Source organism: Manacus candei, unplaced genomic scaffold (genome assembly GCF_025592945.1).
Source record: "Manacus candei isolate 608988 ecotype Guabito, Panama unplaced genomic scaffold, ASM2559294v1 h1tg000491l, whole genome shotgun sequence".
Lineage (NCBI taxonomy): Eukaryota > Metazoa > Chordata > Aves > Passeriformes > Pipridae > Manacus > Manacus candei.
This window is the reverse complement of record NW_026138539.1, coordinates 8,533-28,785: the sequence shown is the minus strand read 5'-3', so window position 1 is coordinate 28,785 and position 20,253 is coordinate 8,533. Positions and strand designations below refer to the sequence as shown.

General features: G+C 58.8%; 2 protein-coding genes, 1 long non-coding RNA gene and 1 other non-coding gene across 4 annotated transcripts; all 4 read right to left on the bottom strand.

Moving 5' to 3' along the window:
- Positions 1 to 709: 709 nt before the first annotated feature.
- LOC127465789 (protein SOGA3-like) lies at positions 710 to 7,519 on the bottom strand. The gene is made up of 5 exons (XM_051776316.1): positions 7,515 to 7,519; positions 5,579 to 5,739; positions 4,347 to 4,440; positions 3,463 to 3,508; positions 710 to 910 (listed from the first exon to the last, which is right to left on the bottom strand). Exons 1-5 carry the CDS (start codon positions 7,517 to 7,519, stop codon positions 710 to 712), a joined length of 507 nt encoding a protein of 168 aa, XP_051632276.1.
- Positions 7,520 to 7,695: 176 nt separating this feature from the next.
- Positions 7,696 to 13,157, bottom strand: LOC127465788 (uncharacterized). Its single transcript, XR_007902404.1, has 3 exons — positions 12,929 to 13,157; positions 9,354 to 9,481; positions 7,696 to 7,788 (listed from the first exon to the last, which is right to left on the bottom strand). It is a non-coding gene; the product is annotated as an uncharacterized LOC127465788 (long non-coding RNA).
- Positions 13,158 to 17,391: 4,234 nt separating this feature from the next.
- On the bottom strand, positions 17,392 to 18,588 carry LOC127465790 (putative per-hexamer repeat protein 5). The gene has a single exon (XM_051776317.1). It carries the CDS (start codon positions 18,448 to 18,450, stop codon positions 17,392 to 17,394), a length of 1,059 nt encoding a protein of 352 aa, XP_051632277.1. The 5' UTR covers positions 18,451 to 18,588.
- A 1,163-nt stretch (positions 18,589 to 19,751) lies between these two features.
- TRNAR-UCU (transfer RNA arginine (anticodon UCU)) lies at positions 19,752 to 19,825 on the bottom strand. The gene has a single exon. It is a non-coding gene; the product is annotated as a tRNA-Arg (tRNA).
- Positions 19,826 to 20,253: the final 428 nt, after the last annotated feature.

Below are 20,253 nucleotides of genomic sequence, written 5' to 3'. Positions count from 1 at the left end.
CCGGGGGGCTGCGGAGAGGGAGGGACCCCCCGTGTCCCCCCCCAGAGACACCAAAGCCCCCCGGGAAGGGGCGGGAAATGGGGGAAAAAACCCGAGGGGAACCCCCGGGAAGGATCCGCTCGGGATCCCGTTCCCGGAGCGCGTTCCGGGTTTTTTTTTCTCCCCTCTTTTAGATCCCAAAGTCTGGAAAACAGCGCGGGACGGAGCCGGGAGGGAGGAGGGGGGGGGGGGAACTGAGGCGGCGCATCCCTGAACCCCCCCCGGATCCCGGGGTCCCGTTATCCCGGGATCTCGGTAATCCTTTATCCCACCCCGCCGTATCCCGGTATCCCGGTATTCCGGTATCCTGGTAATCCGTTATCCCACCCCCCCCGTATCCCGGTATCTTGGGATCTCGGTATCCCGGGATCTCGGTATCCCGTTATCCCACCTCGCCGTACCCCGGTATCCCGTTATCCCACCCCCCCCCCCGGTATCCCGGTATCCCGGTAATCCGTTATCCCACCCCCCCGGTATCCTGATAATCCGTTATCCCACCCCCCCGTATCCCAGTATCCCGGGATCTCGGTATCCCGTTATCCCACTCCCCAGTATCCCGGTATCCCGTTATCCCACTCCCCGGTATCCCAGTATCCCGGTATCCCGGTATCCCGTTATCCCACCCCCCCCAATCCCGGTATCCCGTTATCCCACCCCCCCCGGTATCCCGTTATCCCGTTATCCCCCCCCCCGCTATCCCGTTATCCCACTCCGGTTCCAGGGAACGGATCCCACTCCCCGCTTCCCGGTTTTTTTTTTTCCCTACCTTCGTCTTCCCGGTCATCCTGCGGATGAAGCTGAGGGTCCTGTCCAGGGGGGGTCCCGTCCCGGCCCGGGGGGGGTCCCCGCCTCCCCCGCCAGCCGCCCGGCGCTGCAGGGAGGAGGATCCCGATGGATAATCCCGATGGATAATCCCGATCCCGATCCCGATCCCGATCCCGATCCCGATCCCGATCCCGCCGGACAATCCCGCTCTGTCCCCGCCGGGAACGGGGGGAGGAGCGTCCGTGTCCCCTCCCCGCTCCCGGCTGGGCCGGCACAGAGCCCCCTCTGTGTCCCCTCTGTCCCTCCAGAGCCCCCCCGAGCCCCCTCTGTGCCCCCTCTGTGCCCCCTCTGTCCCTCCAGAGCCCCCCCAGAGCCCCCTCTGTGCCCCCTCTGTGCCCACTCTGTGCCCCCTCTGTGCCCCCTCTGTGCCCCCTCTGTGCCCACTCTGTGCCCACTCTGTGCCCGCTCTGTGCCCCCCAGAACCCCCTCTGTGCCCCCAGAGCCCCCTCTGTGCCCCCAGAGACCCCCCAGAGCCCCCTCTGTGCCCCCCAGAGCCCCCTCTGTGTCCCCTCTGTGTCCCCAGAGCTCCCCTAGAGCCCCCTCTGTGCCCCCCGAGACCCCTCTGTGCCCCGAGGGGCATCCCCTCTGTGTCCCGAGACCCCTGTGTCCCCCCCGAGCCCCCCTGTGTCCCCTCTGTGCCCCCCGAGACCCCTCTGTGCCCCCCGAGACCCTTCTGTGCCCCCAGAGCCCCTCTGTGTCCCCTCTCTGCCTCCCAGAGTCCCCTCTGTGCCCCCTGTGCCCCCTCAGAGCCCCCTCTGTGCCCCCTCTGTGCCCTCAGAGTCCCCAGAGCACCCTCTGTACTCCCAGAGCCCCCCCCGAGCCCCCTCTGTGCCCCCAGACCCCCCCCCGAGCCCCCTCTGTGCCCCCTGTACCCCCTCTGTGCCCCCTCTGTGCCCCCTCTGTCCCCTCAGCCCCCCCTCCCTGGTGACCCCCCGATTTGGGGAGGGGAGGAGGGTCCCAGGTTTGGGGGGGGTCCCCCCTGTCCCGGGTGGTTCCTTGGGGACACCCTTAGGGACACCCTCGGGGACACCCTTGGGGGGGGGTCCCTCGGAGGGGGGGAAATCCCCCTGGAGGGGACAAATGACCCTCGAGGGGGGACAGGCCACGCTCGGAGGGGACAAATCACCCTTGGGGGGGACAAATCATCCCATCCCCATCCCTGTCCCCGTCCCTGTCCCCATCCCCATCCCCATCCCTGTCCCCATCCCTGTCCCCGTCCCTGTCCCCATCCCCGTCCCCTCCTGTCCCCATCTTTGTCCCCATCCCTTTCCCCTCCTGTCCCATCCCTGTCCCCATCCCTGTCCCCTCCTGTCCCCCCATCCCTGTCCCCATCCCTGTCCCCATCCCTCTCCCCATCCCCATCCCCGTCCCCATCCCTGTCCCCTCCTGTCCCATCCCTGTCCCATCCCTGTCCCATCCCTGTCCCCTCCTGTCCCCTCCTGTCCTCCATCCCCATCCCTGTCCCTGTCCCCTCCTGTCCCCCATCCCCATCCCTGTCCCCTCCTGTCCCCGCGGGCTCGGGGCCATCCCCCCCGCGTGACGATTCCCGGGAACAACGTCCCGTCCCTAATGAGGACGGGAATGGGCTGTGACAGGAGCGGGGGGGCGACAGGGACAGGAGGGGACAGGGACAGGAGGGGACAGGGAGGGGACACAGGGAGGGGGACAGGAGGGGACGGGGAGGGGACAGGAGGGGACGGGGAGGGGACAGGGAGGGGACAGGAGGGGGACAGGGAGGGGACAGGAGGGGACGGGGAGGGGACAGGGAGGGGGACACAGGGAGGGGACAGGAGGGGACGGGGAGGGGACGGGGAGGGGACAGGAGGGGGACAGGAGGGGACAGGGAGGGGACAGGAGGGGACGGGGAGGGGACAGGGAGGGGGACAGGAGGGGACAGGGAGGGGGACACAGGGAGGGGACAGGAGGGGACGGGGAGGGGACGGGGAGGGGACAGGAGGGGACAGGAGGGGGAAAGGGGAGGGGACAGGAGGGGGACAGGGAGGGGACGGGGAGGGGACAGGGAGGGGACACGGGGGACACGGGGAACACGGGGAGGGGACAGGGAGGGGATACAGGGAAGGGGCAAGGGGGACACAAGGAGGGGACAGGGGGGACACAGGGAGGGGACACGGGGAGAGGACAGGTGGGGGACACAGGGAGGGGACAGGGAGGGGACACGGGGAGACACAGGGAGGGGACACGGGGAGACACAGGGAGGGGACACGGGGAGACACAGGGAGGGGACAGGGAGGGGATATGGGGGACACAGGAAGGGGACAGGTGGGGGACACAGGAGGGGACACAGGAAGGGGACACGGGGAGGGGACACGGGGAGGGGACAGGTGGGGGACATGGGGGACACAAGGAGGGCACAGGGGGGACACGGGGAGGGGACACGGGGAGGGGACAGGGAAGGGACACAGGGAGGGGACACAAGGAGGGGACACAGGGAGGGGACACAGGGAGGGGACAGGTGGGGGACATGGGGGACACGGGGAGGGGACAGGTGGGGGACACAGGAGGGGACACAAGGAGGGGACACGAGGAGGGGACAGGGAGGGGACAGGAGGGGGACAGGGAGGTGACAAGGACACTGACCCGCTGAGCAGGCTCTGCTGGGAACCGAACGGGGGAATTTCGGCGGCTGGAAAAAGGGAAAGGAATTAAAAAAAGGGCCGCGAGGAGCTGCCGGGGAGGGGGGGGGGGATGGATAATTAACTGGGGAAGGGGGGGAGGGATAATTAATTAACTGCGGTGGCAGCGCCATCGATCGCGGGTCGTTACCGGGGAGGGCGGAGCGGGGACAGCGCCGGGGGGGAGGTCGGGGGGCCCTGGGGGGACACGGGGGGCTCCAGGGGGGTTGAGGGGGTCCAGGGGGGTCGAGGGGGCTCCAGGGGGACACGGGGGGCTCTAGGGGGGTCGGGGGGCCCTGGGGGGGGTTGGGAGGGTCCAGGGGGACACGGGGAGCTCCAGGGGGGTCGAGGGGGTCCAGGGGGGTCGAGGGGGCTCCAGGGGGACACGGGGGGCTCTAGGGGGGTCGGGGGGCCCCAGGGGGACATGGGGGGCTCCAGGGGGGTCGGGGGGGTCCGGGGGGACACGGGGGGCCCCGGGGGGACATGGGGGGCTCCAGGGGGGTCGAGGGGGGCTCCGGGGGGACACGGGGACCCCGGAGGGGTCGGGAGGCTCCAGGGGGACACGAGGGACCCCGGGGGGTCAGGAGGGGCCTAGGGGGGGGTCGGGGGGCTTCAGGGGGACAGGAGAGGCCCCGGGGGACACGGGGGGCTCCAGGGGGACATAGGGGGACTCGGGGGGTCATGGGGGGCCCCGGGGGGACAGGAGGGGCCTCGGGGGGCTCGGGGGGCTCCAGGAAGACACGGGGGGCTCCGGGGGGACACAGGGGGCCCCGGGGGGGTCGGGGGGCCCCGGGGGGACAGGAGGGGCCCCGGGGGGACAGGAGGGGCTTCAGAGGGGTCCGGACTCACCCTCCTGGCTGGAGATGACGCCCAGGGAGGCGGATTTGGAGCGGGACCAGCCGCGGGAGCGGGGCCGGGACAAGGGGAGCCCCCGAGCGTCCTCCTGCAGCGGGGACAGCGACGGGGACAGTGGCACTGCCACCGAGGGGACAGTGGCACCGCCACCGAGGGGACAGGGACAGCGGCACTGCCACCCAAATGATGGCAGAGCCACCGGGGCGATGGCAAAGCCCCCCCAAAATGATGGCAGAGCCAACTGGGGGTGATGGCAAAGCCAGCAGGACAATGGCAAAGCCCCCAAAAATGATGGCAAAGCTACTCAGGGTGATGGCAAAACCCCCCAAAATGATGGCAGAGCCACTCGGGGTGATGGCAAAACCCCCCAAAATGATGGCAGAGCCACTCGGGGTGATGGCAAAGCCAGCAGGACAACGGCAAAGCCCCCCCAAAATAATGGCAGAGCCAATTGGGGGGATGGCAGAGCCACCAGGGAGATGGCAAAGCCCCCCAAAATGATGGCAAAGCCCCCCCAAATGATGGCAGAGCCACTTCGGGGTGATGGCAAAGCCACCAGGGCCCCCCAAAATGATGGCAGAGCCACCAGGACAGTGGCAAAGCCCCCCCAAAATTATGGCAAAGTCCCCCAGGTGATGACAAAGCCCCCCAAAATGATGGCAGAGCCCCCCAAAATGATGACAACCCCCCCCAAAATGATGGCAAAGCCCCCCAGGCGATGACAACCCCCCCCGAAATGATGACAAACCCCCCCAAAATGATGACAACCCCCCCAAAATGATGGCAGAGCCCCCCAAAATGATGACAAACCCCCCCAAAATGATGACAACCCCCCCAAAATGATGGCAAAGCCCCCCAAAATGATGGCAAAGCCCCCCAGGCGATGACAACCCCCCCAAAAATGATGGCAAAGCCCCCAGGCGATGACAACCCCCCCCAAAATGATGGCAGAGCCCCCCAAAATGATGACAAACCCCCCCAAAATGATGACAACCCCCCCCAAAATGATGGCAGAGCCCCCCAAAATGATGACAAACCCCCCCAAAATGATGGCAAAGCCCCCCATGGGTGATGACAAGCCCCCCAGGCCCGAGGCCAAGCCCTCCCAGGACGGGCTTCCCCCACCCTGATCCCCTCTCCGGGGGTCCCCCCCGTGCCCCCCCACGGGTGGGATCTGTGACAGGACCCCCCCCCCCCGCCCCGGGGGGGTGACAGGAGGGTCCCACCTGTGCTTCCTCCTCCTCCTCCTCCTCCTCCTCCCCGTCCTGGGACAGCAGCGACTCCAGGTCGTCGCTGGAGTGAACCAGGGGGGCTCTCCGGGGGTCCCGGCACAGCCCCCCCGGCCCCCCCCGGCCCCTCGGAGCTGGAGCCCAGCTCGGGGCTCACCCTGGGGGGGGACACGGGACCCTCAGTTAGGGGGGAACACCCCAAACCCCCTCAGAATCCCCCCAGAACCCCCCCAGCCCCTCGGGGCTCACCCTGGGGGGAATATGGGACCCTCAGTTAGGGGGACACCCCAAACCCCCCCAGAACCCCCCCAGCCCGGGGGGAGAGGGGACACGGGACCCTCAGCTGGGGGGGGGACACCCCAAACCCCCCCAGAACTCCCCTAGACCCCCCCCCAGCCCCTCGGAGCTGGAGCCCAGCTCGGGGCTCACCCTGGGGGGGGACACGGGACCCTCAGTTAGGGGGGAACACCCCAAACCCCCCAAAACCCCCTAGAACACCCCCAGTCCCTCGGGGCTCACCCTGGGGGGGGGACACGGGACCCTCAGTTAGGGGGGGACACCCCAAACCCCCCCAGAACCCCCCCAAACCAGTCCCGGACCCCCAGGGGTGAGCCCCAAATTCAGGGTGTTCCCCCCCAGGGTCCCGATCCATGGATTTTTGGGGGGGATTGAGGAGGTGGCGGGGGTGGAAAGCTCTGGATTTGGGGGGTGTTGGGAGAGGGGAGGGGGACACCCCTGGATTTGGGGGTCTCAGGAACACGGAGGGGGTCTCTTCCCCCTGGATTTGGGGGGTTCAGGAACACAGGGGGTCTCTTCCCCCTGGATTTGGGGGTCTCAGGAACACGGGAGGGTCCCCAACCTCCGGATTTGGGGTCTCAGGGACATGGGGTGGTCTCTTCCCCCTGGATTTGGGGGGTTCAAGGACACAGGGGGGGTTCCTGATCTCTGGATTTGGGGTCTCAGGGACACAGGGGGGTCTCTCCCCCTGGATTTGGGGTCTCAGGGACACGGGGGGGTCTCTTCCCCCTGGATTTGGGGGTCTCAGGAACACAGGGGGGTCTCTCCCCCCTGGATTTGGGGGTTCAGGAACACGGGGGGTTCCTGATCCCTGGATTTGGGGTCTCAGGGACACGGAGGGGTCTTTGCCCCCTGGATTTGGGGGTCTCAGGGACACAGGGGGGTTCCTGATCCCTGGATTTGGGGTCTCAGGGACACAGAGGGGTCTCTCCCCCCTGGATTTGGGGGTCTCAGTGACACAGGAGGGTCCCCAACCTCCAGATTTGGGGTCTCAGGGACATGGAGGGGTCTCTCCCCCTGGATTTGGGGTCTCAGGGACACGGGGGAGTCTCTTCCCCCTGGATTTGGGGTCTCAGGGACACAGGGGGGGGTCCTGATCCCTGGATTTGGGGGTCTCAGGAACACAGGGGGGTCTCTTCCCCCTGGATTTGGGGGGTTCAAGGACACAGGGGGTCTCTGCCCCTGGATTTGGGGTCTCAGGGACACGGGGGGTTCCTGATCCCTGGATTTGGGGGTCTCAGGGACACAGAGGGGTCTCTTCCCCCTGGATTTGGGGGGTTCAAGGACACAGGGGGTCTCTGCCCCTGGATTTGGGGTCTCAGGGACACGGGGGGTTCCTGATCCCTGGATTTGGGGGTCTCAGGGACACAGGGGGGTCTCTTCCCCCTGGATTTGGGGTCTCAGGGACACGGGGGGTTCCTGATCCCTGGATTTGGGGGTCTCAGGGACACAGAGGGGTCTCTTCCCCCTGGATCTGGGGTCTCAGGAACACGGGGGGGGTCCCCAACCCCTGGATTTGGGGGTTCAGGAACACGGGGGGTCTCTCCCCCCTGGATTTGGGGGTCTCAGGAACACGGGGGGGTCTCCTCCCCCTGGATTTGGGGGGGTCTGGGGGTGTGTCCCCCCCCCTCCTTACCCCATCTGGTCGTACCCAAGGACCCCCCGGAGCTCCTTTCCCGGTTCCCAGCTGTGCCTCCGGAACGGATCCGGGGGGGCCCGGGGGGGCCCGGCCCTGCGCAGGGAGACCCCCGGGAATGCCCCTCCTTCCTCCTCCTCCTCCTCCTCCTCCTCCTCCCAGCCCCTGCCGGGCTCCAGGACGGACACGCAGCGGCGCCTCCGCAGCGGGAATCCCCCCCCCGGGGGGGAATCCGGGATTTCGGGAACGTCCATGGAATGTTCCGGGCCGGGGGCTGCGGGAAGAGCCCGCGGAGGGGGGGGTTGGAGGGGTTTGAGGGGGTTTGGGGGGGGTTTTGGGATGGGAACTGGAGTGGGATGTCGTGGGAACTGGGATGGGATCTGCGGGTTTTTTGGGATGGAATCTGGGGTGGCATTTTGGGGGGGGTTTGGGATGGGATCCGGGATGGAATCTGGGGGGTTTTGGGGTGGGAACTGGGATGGGATCTGCGGGTTTTTTGGGATGGAAGCTGGGGTGGGATTTTGGGGGGGTTTGGGGTGGAACCTGGGGTGGAATTTGGGGGGGTTTGGGGTGGGATGTGGTGGGATTTGGGATGGGATCTGGGATGGGATTTGGGATGGAACCTGGGGTGGAATCCGGGGGGTTTTGGGATGGAACCCGGGGTGGAATTTGGGGGGGGTTGGCGTGGGATGTGGTGGGATTTGGGATGGGATCTGGGATGGGATTTGGGATGGGAAGTGGGGTGGGATTTGGGGGAGTTTGGGGTGGGATGTGGAGGGATTTGGGGTGGGAATTGGGGTGGGATGTGGGGGTTTTTGGGATGGGATCTGGGGTGGGATTTGGGGGAGATTGGGGTGGGATGTGGGGGGTTTTTGGGATGGGATCTGGGATGGGATTTGGGATGGGAAGTGGGGTGGGATGTGGGGGGTTTTTGGGATGGGAACTGGGGTGGGATTTGGGGGAGTTTGGGATGGGAACTTGGGTGGGATTTGGGGGTTTTTGGGATGGGAACTTGGGTGGGATTTGGGGGAGTTTGGGGTGGGATGTGGGGGGTTTTTGGGATGGGAACTGGGGTGGGACCTGGGGGGTTCAGCCCGGCCATGCCCCGCCCTCCCCGCCCCCAAAAAGGCCACACGAGTCTGGGGAAAGCCCCGAGATTCCCGACAACTCTCCCAAAATCCCGACATCCCTCCCAAAATCCTGACACCTCTCCCAAAATCCCGACACCCCTCCCAAAATCCCAACATCCCTCCCAAAATCCCAACACCCCTCCCAAAATCCCAACACCCCCAGACAATCCCGACAGCCCTCGAGCATCCCAACAGCCCTCTCAGGATCCCGACACCTCTCCCAAAATCCCGACACCCCCTGAACATCCCAACAACCCTCCCGGGATCCCGACACCCCTCCCAAAATCCCAGCATCCCTCCCAAAATCCCGACACCCCTCCCAAAATCCCGATACCTCCCGAGTATCCCAACATCCCTCCCAAAATCCCAGCATCCCTCCCAAAATCCCGACACCCCCCGAGCATCCCAACAGCCCTCCCGGGATCCCGACACCCCTCCCAAAATCCCAACATCCCTCCCAAAATCCCGACACCCCTCCCAAAATCCCAACATCCCTCCCAAAATCCCGACACCCCTCCCAAAATCCCGACACCCCTCCCAAAATCCCAACATCCCTCCCAAAATCCCGACATCCCCCCTTCCTTTCCCTGTTCCCGGCGGATTCCCGGGATCCCCGCGCCCCATCCCGTCCCTCCAAAACCCCACAATCCCCAAATCCCGACCCCATTCCCGGGCTGGCACCTCCTCCCCTGGCCCGGACTGGACTCACCCCGCTGGGGACTGGGAGGGACTGGGAGGGACTGGGAGGGACTGGGAGGGACTGGGACGAGCGGGACGAGCGGGATGAGCGGGATGAGCTCAGTCCTTTTCCTGTTTTTCCGTTCCCAGCCCGGTCAGCTGATTAAAAAAAAAAAAAAAACCCCGTTTTTCCTTCGTGGATCTTCCCTTGGATCTGCCCGGGATCGGCCACAAACCCGGGATCGGAAATTCGGGATCGGGAATAAACGAGGAGCCGTCGCCCCGGGGCGAAAAAAAACCACGGGCTCTTCCCAAAAAAACCGCGAATCCCCCGGGGATTTAGGGATTCCCGGGCTCATCCAGGTGCCAGGGAAAAAAAAATGGGATGCCCGGGAGCTTCCCAGGTGGGAATTTAGGGGTGGGAATCCGAGCGGAGCCGGGAGATGGGAGGGAAAGGGGCGGGATCCCGGAGCGGCTCCCCCCAAATCCTGATCCTGGAGCAGATCCCCCAAATCCTGATCCCGTGGGAGCAGCTCTTCCCAAACCCTGATCCCGATCCTGTGGGAGCAGCTCCCCAAATCCCGATCCTGGAGCAGCTCCCCCAAATCCCGATCCTGTGGGAGCAGCTCCCCCAAATCCTGATCCCTTGGGAGCAGCTCCCCCAAATCCCGATCCTGGAGCAGCTCCCCCAAATCCCGATCCTGGAGCAGCTCCCCCAAATCCCAATCCCATGGGAATAGCTCCCCCAAATCACGATCCTGGAGCTGTTCCCCCAAATCCCGATCCTGGAACAGCTCCCCCAAATCCCGATCCTGGAGCAGCTCCCCCAAATCCCGATCCTGGAGCAGCTCCCCCAAATCCCGATCCTGTGGGATCCTGGGAGGGTGGGAATCCCTTCTCCCGAGGGTTAGGATCCCGGTGGGATCCGGGGGTCACCACGTGCCCATCCTGGAATTCCCGGGAGCTCCGGCGGCACTTTGGACCCGCCGGGAATTCCCAGGGCTCTGGAGGAGGAGGAAGGACGGAGCTGCTCCTCCTCCTCTTCCTCCTCCTCCTTCTTCCCGGGCTCCCAGCCCCCTCAATTCCCAATTTTCAGGGTCCCAGCCCCTCAATTCCCAATTTTCAGGGTCCCAGCCCCTCAATTCCCCATTCCCGGGGTGTTCCAGCCCCTCAATTCCCCATTCCCGGAGTCCCAGCCCCTCAATTCCCAATTTTCAGGGTCCCAGCCCCTCAATTCCTAATTCCCGGGGTGTTCCAGCCCCTCAATTCCCCATTCCCGGGGTGTTCCAGCCCTGCAATTCCCCATTCCCGGGGTCCCAGCCCCTCAATTCCCAACTCCCAGGGTCCCAGCCCCTCAATTCCCAATTTTCAGGGTCCCAGCCCCTCAATTCCCCATTCCCGGGGTGTTCCAACCCTGCAATTCCCCATTCCCGGAGTGCCAACCCCTCAATTCCCAATTTTCAGGGTCCCAGCCCCTCAATTCCCCATTCCCGGGGTCCCAGCCCCCTCAATTCCCAATTTTCGGGGTCCCAGCCCCTCAATTCCCAATTTTCAGAGTCCCAGCCCCTCAATTCCCAATTTTCAGGGTCCCAGCCCCCTCAATTCCCAATTTTCGGGGTCCCACCCCTGACCCGCCCCCTCTCCCTCCCTCCTTCCTCCTCCTCCTCCTCTCCCACATTCCAAACAAACCAGGAACCGCTCGGCTCCTTTTCCCCGTTAACCCTTTTCCCGCCGATCCCGGGGCCGGGAATGTCGCTCCCATTCCCGAGGGAGCCCCCAAATCCGGCCCCGCTCCCCCTTTTCCCCCCCCCCCCTCACCCCCCCATTCCCTTCTCCAGCGGTTTTTAGGGATCAGGGAGAGCCCGGGGGGGTCAAACGGCCCCTTCCCGACTCCCGGGGTTTGCTTCCCGTGGGATTTAGGGAGGAGCCGGGGGGAGGAGGTGGAATTCCGTGCCTGGAGTTTCCCAACTCCAAAGGTGGGAATTCCTTCCTGCCTGGAGTATTCCCACTTTTCCAGCCCGCTGGAGCTGAATCCCAAATCCCTGGGGCTGAATCCCAAATCCCAGAGGCTGAATCCCAAATCCTGGAGCTGAATTCCAAACTCTGGGGCTGAATCCCAAATATCCCAAGGGCTGAATCCCAAATCCCAAGGGCTGAATTCCAAATCCCAGAGGCTGAATCCCAAATTCCTGGAGCTGAATCCCAAATCCCAAGGGCTGAATCCCAAACTCCTGGAGCTGAATCCCAAATCCCAAGGGCTGAATCCCAAACTCTGGGGCTGAATCCCAAATCCCTGGAGCTGAATCCCGAATTCCAAAGGCTGAATCCCAAATCCTGGGGCTGAATCCCAAATATCCCAGGGGCTGAATCCCAAATTGCAAGGGCTGAATCCCAAATATCCCAGGGGCTGAATCCCAAATATCCCAGGGGCTGAATCCCAAATCCCTGGAGCTGAATCCCAAATCCTGGGAGCTGAATCCCAAATATCCCAGGGGCTGAATCCCAAGTTCCTGGAGCTGAATCCCAAACTCCTGGAGCTGAATCCCAAATCCTGGGGCTTGAATCCCAAACCCCTGGGGCTGAATCCCAAATCCCAGGGGCTGAATCCCAAGTTCCTGGGGCTGAATCCCAAATCCCAGGGGTTGAATCCCAAATCCTGGGGCTGAATCCCAAATATCCCAGGGGGCTGAATCCCAAATATCCCAGGGGCTGAATCCCAAGTTCCTGGAGCTGAATCCCAAACCCCTGGAGCTGAATCCCAAATATCCCAGAGGCTGAATCCCAAATCCCAAGGGCTGAATTCCAAATCCCTGGGGCTGAATCCCAAATCCCTGGAGCTGAATCCCAAATCCTGGGGTTGAATCCCAAATCCCAAGGGCTGAATCCCAAACTCCTGGGGCTGAATCCCAAATATCCCAGGGGCTGAATCCCAAGTTCCTGGGGCTGAATCCCAAATCCTGGGGCTGAATCCCAAATCCCAGGGGCTGAATCCCAAGTTCCTGGAGCTGAATCCCAAACCCCTGGAGCTGAATCCCAAATATCCCAGAGGCTGAATCCCAAGTTCCTGGGGCTGAATTCCAAATCCCTGGGGCTGAATCCCAAATCCCAGAGGCTGAATCCCAAATATCCCAGGGGCTGAATCCCAAGTTCCTGGAGCTGAATCCCAAATATCCCAGGGGCTGAATCCCAAATATCCCAGGGGGCTGAATCCCAAATATCCCAGAGGCTGAATCCCAAGTTCCTGGGGCTGAATTCCAAATCCCTGGGGCTGAATCCCAAATCCCTGGAGCTGAATCCCAAATCCCAAGGGTTGAATCCCAAATCCCAGAGGCTGAATCCCAAATCCTGGGGCTTGAATCCCAAACCCCTGGAGCTGAATCCCAAACCCCTGGAGCTGAATCCCAAACCCCTGGAGCTGAATCCCAAACCCCTGGGGCTGAATCCCAAATATCCCAGGGGCTGAATCCCAAATCCCAAGGGTTGAATCCCAAATCCCTAGAGCTGAATCCCAAATATCCCAGGGGCTGAATCCCAAATCCCTGGGGCTGAATCCCAAGTTCCGGGGGCTGAATCCTGAATCCCTGGGATTGGGACCCCCATTCCCACCTTTTCCCGGCTCCAGGGGGATCACACACCTCGGACAATCCCGGATCCCGGCGGGATTTCATTTCCTGGGAAAACTCCCCCCCCCCCCGGAACGAGCCGATCCCGGCTGGAATTTCCCGATCCCGCTCCAGAGGCACCTGCGGGAAAGGGGGCGGGGCCCCAATTCCCACCTCCCGGGAATCTCCGCGAGCCTGGAAAAACTCCAGGAAATCCTGGAGGGGTCCCGGAGAAAAAAAAAAAACCGGGAAAATCCTCGATTTCCACCCCCTGGAGAAAAAAAAAACCGGGAATATCCCAGATTTCCACCCCCTGGAGAAAAAAAAAACCGGGAAAATCCCCGATTTCCACCCCCTGGAGTCCCCCCCCCGCCCCGGCTCCCGATATTCCCCGGGATTTATCCCGCCGGGAATGTGTTTGTTTGACCAGCAGGGCGGGACGGGACCTTTGCGCGGGATTCGGGAAGGGCCGGGAGGGGACAATTCCCGGGATCCCGCTCCCTGCTTGCCCTGTTCCCTGCTTTCCCTGTTCCCTCTTTCCCTATTTCCCCGTTTTCCCTCTTTTCCCTGTTTCCCTCTTCCCTATTTTCCTTGTTTCCCTGTTCCCTCTTTTCCCTGTTTTCCTGTTCCCTCTTTTCCCTGTTTTCCTGTTCCCTGTTTTCCTTGTTTCCCTGTTTCCCTGTTTTCCCAGGGGCCGAATCCCAAATCCCAGGGGCTGAATCCCAAATCTTGGGGAACTGAATCCCAGATTCCTGGGACAGAATCCCAAATCCTGGGGCTGAATCCCAAACTCCTGGGATTGGGATCCCAAATCCCAGGGGCTGAATCCCAAATTCCAGGGGTTGAATCCCAGATCCTGGGGCTGAACCCCAAGTTCCTGGGATTGAGATCCCAAATCCCAGGGGCTGAATCCCAAATCCCAAGGGCTGAATTCCAAATCCTGGGGGCTGAATCCCAAATCCTGGGGTGTGAATCCCAAATCCTGGGGCTGAATCCCAAATCCCAGGGGCTGAATCCCAAACCCCTGGGGCTGAATCCTAAATTCCTGGGATTGGGATCCCAAATCCCAGGGACTGAATCCCAAACACCTGGAGTTGAATCCCAAATATCCCAGGGGCTGAATCCCAAATTCCAGGGGCTGAATCCCAAATCCTAGGGAACTGAATCCCAGATTCCTGGGGGCTGAATCCCAAACCCCTGGGGCTGAATCCCAAATCCCAGGGTCTGAATCCCAAATCCCTGGAGCTGAATCACAAATCTTGGGGAACTGAATCCCAAATATCCCAGGGGCTGAATCCCAAATATCCCAGGGGCTGAATCCCAAATTCCAGGGGCTGAATCCCAAATCCTGGGGCTGAATCCCAAGTTCCTGGGATTGGGATCCCAAATTCCTGGAGCTGAATCCCAAACCCCTGGAGCTGAATCCCAAACCCAGGGATTCAGGAATCTCCTCCCGCCCCATCCCGAAGCTCCACCCCCGGAATTCCAGGATGGATATTCCCACTGCCATCACCATTCCAAGCTCGGGAACTCCGGGATTTGGGATCCAACCCCTTTTCCCACCAAATCCCGCCCTAAAACCCCCAAAAAAGCCCCCGGAACGAGCCATTCCCGCCCTTTTCCGTCCTCAAATTCCCCGGATTCCCTCGGGATCCTCCTCACCTCTCACCCCAACCGGGACATTCCCGGGATCGGGAACATCCAGGAATCCCCTCAGCTCCGAGGGAACCCCGGGAATCCTTCGGGATCCCTTCGGATCCGACGGGAGGAGCCCGGAACGGGGTCGGAATTCCGGGACAAAGGGCCTTTGTTCCCTCGGGAATTCCAGCAGCCCACGCGGAATTCTCGGCCCCGCGGCGACTGGAGACACCCGAAGAGCCGGGATGGGCCGGGATTGTTCCCAAAAAACGGGATGTCTTAATTTTAGATCCCAACGTTCATATCCAAATATTGGATTTTCTACCCCAAAATTGGATTTTTCCACCCAAAAATCGGATTTTTCTGCCCAAAAATCGGATTTTCTACCCAAATACTGGATTTTTAAATTTTATATCCAAATGTTCATATCCAAATATTGGATTTTCCACCCAAATATTGGATTTTTCCACCCAAAAATCAGATTTTTCCACCCAAATATTGGATTTTTCCACCCAAATATCGGATTTTTCTGCCCAAAATTGGATTTTTCCACCCAAAAATCGGATTTTTCTACCCAAAAATCGGATTTTTCCACCCAAATATCGGATTTTTCCACCCAAAAATCGGATTTTTCTGCCCAAATATCGGATTTTTCCACCCAAATATTGGATTTTCTACCCAAAAATCGGATTTTTCCACCCAAAAATCGGATTTTTCTGCCCAAAATTGGATTTTTCCACCCAAAAATCGGATTTTTCTACCCCAAAATTGGATTTTTCCACCCAAAAATCAGATTTTTCCACCCAAAAATTGGATTTTTCTACCCAAAAATCGGATTTTTCTACCCCAAAATTGGATTTTTCCACCCAAAAATCAGATTTTTCCACCCAAAAATTGGATTTTTCCACCCAAATATCGGATTTTTCCACCCAAAAATCGGATTTTTCCACCCAAATATCGGATTTTTCTACCCAAATATCGGATTTTTCCACCCAAATATTGGATTTTCTACCCAAAAATCGGATTTTTCTACCCCAAAATTGGATTTTTCCACCCAAAAATCAGATTTTTCCACCCAAAAATTGGATTTTTCCACCCAAATATCGGATTTTTTCTACCCAAATATTGGATTTTCCACCCAGTTACTGGATTTTCAACCCAAATATTGGATTTTCTACCCAAATATTGGATTTTTTAATTTTATATCGAAATGTTCATATCCAAATATTGGATTTTCCACCCAAATATTGGATTTTTCCACCCAAATATCAGATTTTCCACCCAAAAATCAGATTTTCCCACCCAAATATTGGATTTTTCTACCCAAAAATCGGATTTTTCCCACCAAATATCGGATTTTCCACCAAATATTGGATTTTTTAATTTTATATCCAAACGTTCATATCCAAATATTGGATTTTTTTTTATTTTTTATCCAAATGTTCATATCTAAATATTGGATTTTTCCACCCAAATATCAGATTTTTCCACCCAAATATCAGATTTTCTACCCAAATATTGGATTTTCCACCCAAATATCAGATTTTCTACCCAATTATTGGATTTTCAACCCAAATATCGGATTTTCCACCCAAAAATCAGATTTTTCCACCCAAAAATCAGATTTTTCTACCCAAATAGGGGATTTTTCTACCCAAAAATTGGATTTTTCCACCCAAATATCAGATTTTCTACCCAAAAATCGGATTTTTTCCACCCAATTATTGGATTTTCTACCCAAATATTGGATTTTTAAATTTTATATCCAATCATTCATATCCAAATATTGGATTTTCCACCCAAATATCAGATTTTTCCACCCAAAAATTGGATTTTTCTACCCAAAAATCGGATTTTTCCACCCAAAAATCAGATTTTTCCACCCAAATATCAGATTTTCCACCCAAATATTGGATTTTCCACCCAAATATTGGATTTTTTAATTTTATATCCAAATGTTCATATCCAAATATTGGATTTTCCACCCAAATATCAGATTTTCCACCCAAAAATCAGATTTTTCCACCCAAATATCAGATTTTCCACCCAAATATTGGATTTTCCACCCAAATATTGGATTTTTTAATTTTATATCCAAATGTTCATATCCAAATATTGGATTTTCCACCCAAATATCAGATTTTCCACCCAAAAATCAGATTTTTCCACCCAAATATCGGATTTTTTCCACCCAAATATCGGATTTTCCACCCAAATATTGGATTTTTTAATTTTATATCCAAATGTTCATATCCAAATATTGGATTTTCCACCCAAATATCAGATTTTTCCACCCAAATATTGGATTTTTCTACCCAAAAATCGGATTTTTCTCCCCAAATATTGGATTTTCTACCCAAATATTGGATTTTTCCACTGAAAAATTGGATTTTCAGCCCAAATATCGGATTTTCTACCCAATTATTGGATTTTTTAATTTTATATCCAAACATTCATATCCAAATATCGGATTTTCCACCCAATTATTGGATTTTCAACCCAAATACTGGATTTTTTAATTTTATATCCAATCATTCATATCCAAATATTGAATTTTCTACCCAAATATTGGATTTTTAAATTTTATATCCAAGTGTTCATATACAAATATTGGATTTTCTACCCAAATATCAGATTTTTCCACCCAAATATCAGATTTTCCCACCCAAATATCACATTTTCCACCCAAATATCGGATTTTCCCACCCAAATATCGGATTTTCCCACCCAAATATCACATTTTATATCCAAACATCGCATTTTTTTGGGGATTTTACCCCCACCATTCCCACCCCCACATCGGACACTCCGAGCCGGCGCGGGCAGGTTTTATTTTCCCGGGAATTCCCGCCATTCCGGCGCCGGCCCATGGACAGGACTCGGCCCCCCCCCCCCGGCACAAGGGGGGGAATGTTTTCCGTGCCCCTCCCGGTTTTGTGGGATTTGTTCCCGGTTTTCCCGCCCTTCGTCCCGAGCCCGGCGGGGCCCTGGGAAAGGGGAACGGGGGGGGGGCGATTCCCGAAAAACTGGGGAGGCTCCAGAGCCTGCTCCAAATCCCACGGATATTCCAGAGCCTGCTCCAAATCCCACGGATATTCCAGAGCCTGCTCCAAATCCCACGGATATTCCAGACCCTGTGGATGCTCCAGACCCTGTTCCAGACCCTGTGGATGTTCCAGATCCTGTTCCAAATCCCATGGATATTCCAGACCCTGTGGATATTCCAGACCCTGTGGATATTCCAGAGCCTGTGGATCTTCCAGACCCTGTTCCAGACCCTGTGGATGCTCCAGATCCTGTTCCAAATCCCATGGATGTTCCAGACCCTGTGGACGTTCCAGACCCTGTGGATCTTCCAGAGCCTGGGGATGTTCCAGAGCCTGGGGATGTTCCAGAGCCTGTTCCAAATCCCATGGATATTCCAGACCCTGGGGATGCTCCAGAGCCTGTTCCAGAGGCTGTGGATGTTCCAGACCCTATTCCAGACCCTGGGGATGTTCCAGAGCCTGTCCCAGACCCTGTGGATATTCCAGACCCTGTGGATGTTCCAGACCCTATTCCAAAGCCTGTGGATATTCCAGACCCTGTGGATGTTCCAGAGCCTGGGGATGTTCCAGAGCCTGGGGATGTTCCAGACCCTGTTCCAGACCCTGTGGATGCTCCAGAGCCTGTTCCAAATCCCACGGATATTCCAGAGCCTGTGGATGTTCCAGAGCCTGTTCCAGACCCTGTGGATGCTCCAGACCCTGTGGATATTCCAGACCCTATTCCAAAGCCTATGGATGTTCCAGAGCCTGTTCCAAATCCCATGGATATTCCAGACCCTGTGGATGTTCCAGAGCCTGTTCCAGAGTCCGTGGATGTTCCAGTCCCTGTTCCAAATCCCATGGATATTCCAGAGGCTGTGGATGCTCCAGAGCCTGTTCCAGAGGCTGTGGATGTTCCAGAGGCTGTGGATGTTCCAGACCCTGTTCCAGACCCTGTGGATGCTCCAGAGCCTGTCCCAGACCCTGTGGATGTTCCAGCCCCTGTGGCTGCTCCAGCCCCTGTGATCCCCCCGGATTTTCCAGGAATTTCCCAGCCTGCCCCTCCCGGAGCTGCTCCGGGGGTCCCATTTCCCCCCCAGAACGTCCCTGTTGGGACCTTCCTGGAAAACTCCTGGAAGAAGGTCCTGGATCCCTTCCCTCCCCCTGGATCCTCCTGGAAAACTCCTGGAAGAAGGTCCTGAACCCCTTCCCTCCCCCTGGATCCTCCTGGATTCTCCTGGGAGAAGGTCCTGGATCCCTTCCCTGCCCCCTGGATTCTCCTGGGAGAAGATCCTGACCCCCTTCCCTCCCTCTGGATCCTCCTGGAAAACTCCTGGGAGAAGATCCTGGACCCCTTCCCTCCCCCTGGATCCTCCAGGAAGAAGGTCCTGAACCCCTTCCCTCCCCCTGGATCCTGCTGGAAAATTCCTGGAGGAATGTCCTGACCCCCTTCCCTCCCTCTGGATCCTCCTAGAAAAAGGTCCTGAATCCCTTCCCTCCCTCTGGATCCTCCTGGAAAACTCCTGGAGGATGGTCCTGAACCCCTTCCCTCCCTCTGGATCCTCCTGGAAAACTCCTGGGAGAAGGTCCTGAACCCCTTCCCTCCCCCTGGATCCTCCTGGATTCTCCTGGGAGAAGGTCCTGGATCCCTTCCCTGCCCCCTGGATTCTCCTGGGAGAAGATCCTGACCCCCTTCCCTCCCTCTGGATCCTCCTGGAAAACTCCTGGGAGAAGATCCTGGACCCCTTCCCTCCCCCTGGATCCTCCAGGAAGAAGGTCCTGAACCCCTTCCCTCCCCCTGGATCCTGCTGGAAAATTCCTGGAGGAATGTCCTGACCCCCTTCCCTCCCTCTGGATCCTCCTAGAAAAAGGTCCTGAATCCCTTCCCTCCCTCTGGATTCTCCTGGAGGAAGATCCTGAACCCCTTCCCTCCCTCTGGATCCTCCTGGAAAAAGGTCCTGAATCCCTTCCCTCCCTCTGGATTCTCCTGGAAAAAGGTCCTGAATCCCTTCCCTCCCTCTGGTTTCTCCCGGAAAAGGGGAAGCACAAAGCCCTCCTGCCGTGAAAATCCATTATTTTCCCACCGGGAGCGTCTCTCCATGGAATCCTTCGGGAATCCTTCGGGAATGGGCGGCAAAAGAAAAGGGCCACCTGCCTGGAGCTCATCTCTGCCGGGACTCGAACCCGGAACCTCTGGATTAGAAGTCCAGCGCGCTCGTCCATTGCGCCACAGAGACCTCACCGGGAGCCCAGCGGCGGCTCCGGCACAAAAACCCCCCCCGGGGGTCCCTCTGACCCCCCCTCCCGCCGGGATAATCCCGGGAATCACAAAAACACCCCCCTCCCGGGGGTCCCTCCGACCCCCCCTCCCGCCGGGATAATCCCGGGAATCAGCCACGGGCTGGCAGGGGTGCAGCGAAAACCTGGATGCGGCGCCTGCATCCCTGAGCTGGGAGCACATCCCTGTGCCGGGATCCATTCCCTGAGCCTGTATCCCTGTGCCTCCATCCCATCCCTGTATCCCTGAGCTGGGATCACATCCCTGTGCCGGGATCACATCCCTGTGCCTGCATCCCATCCCTGTGCCTGCATCCCATCCCTGTGCCTGCATCACATCCCTGTGCCTGCATCCCATCCCTGCATCCCTGTGCCTGCATCCCTGTGC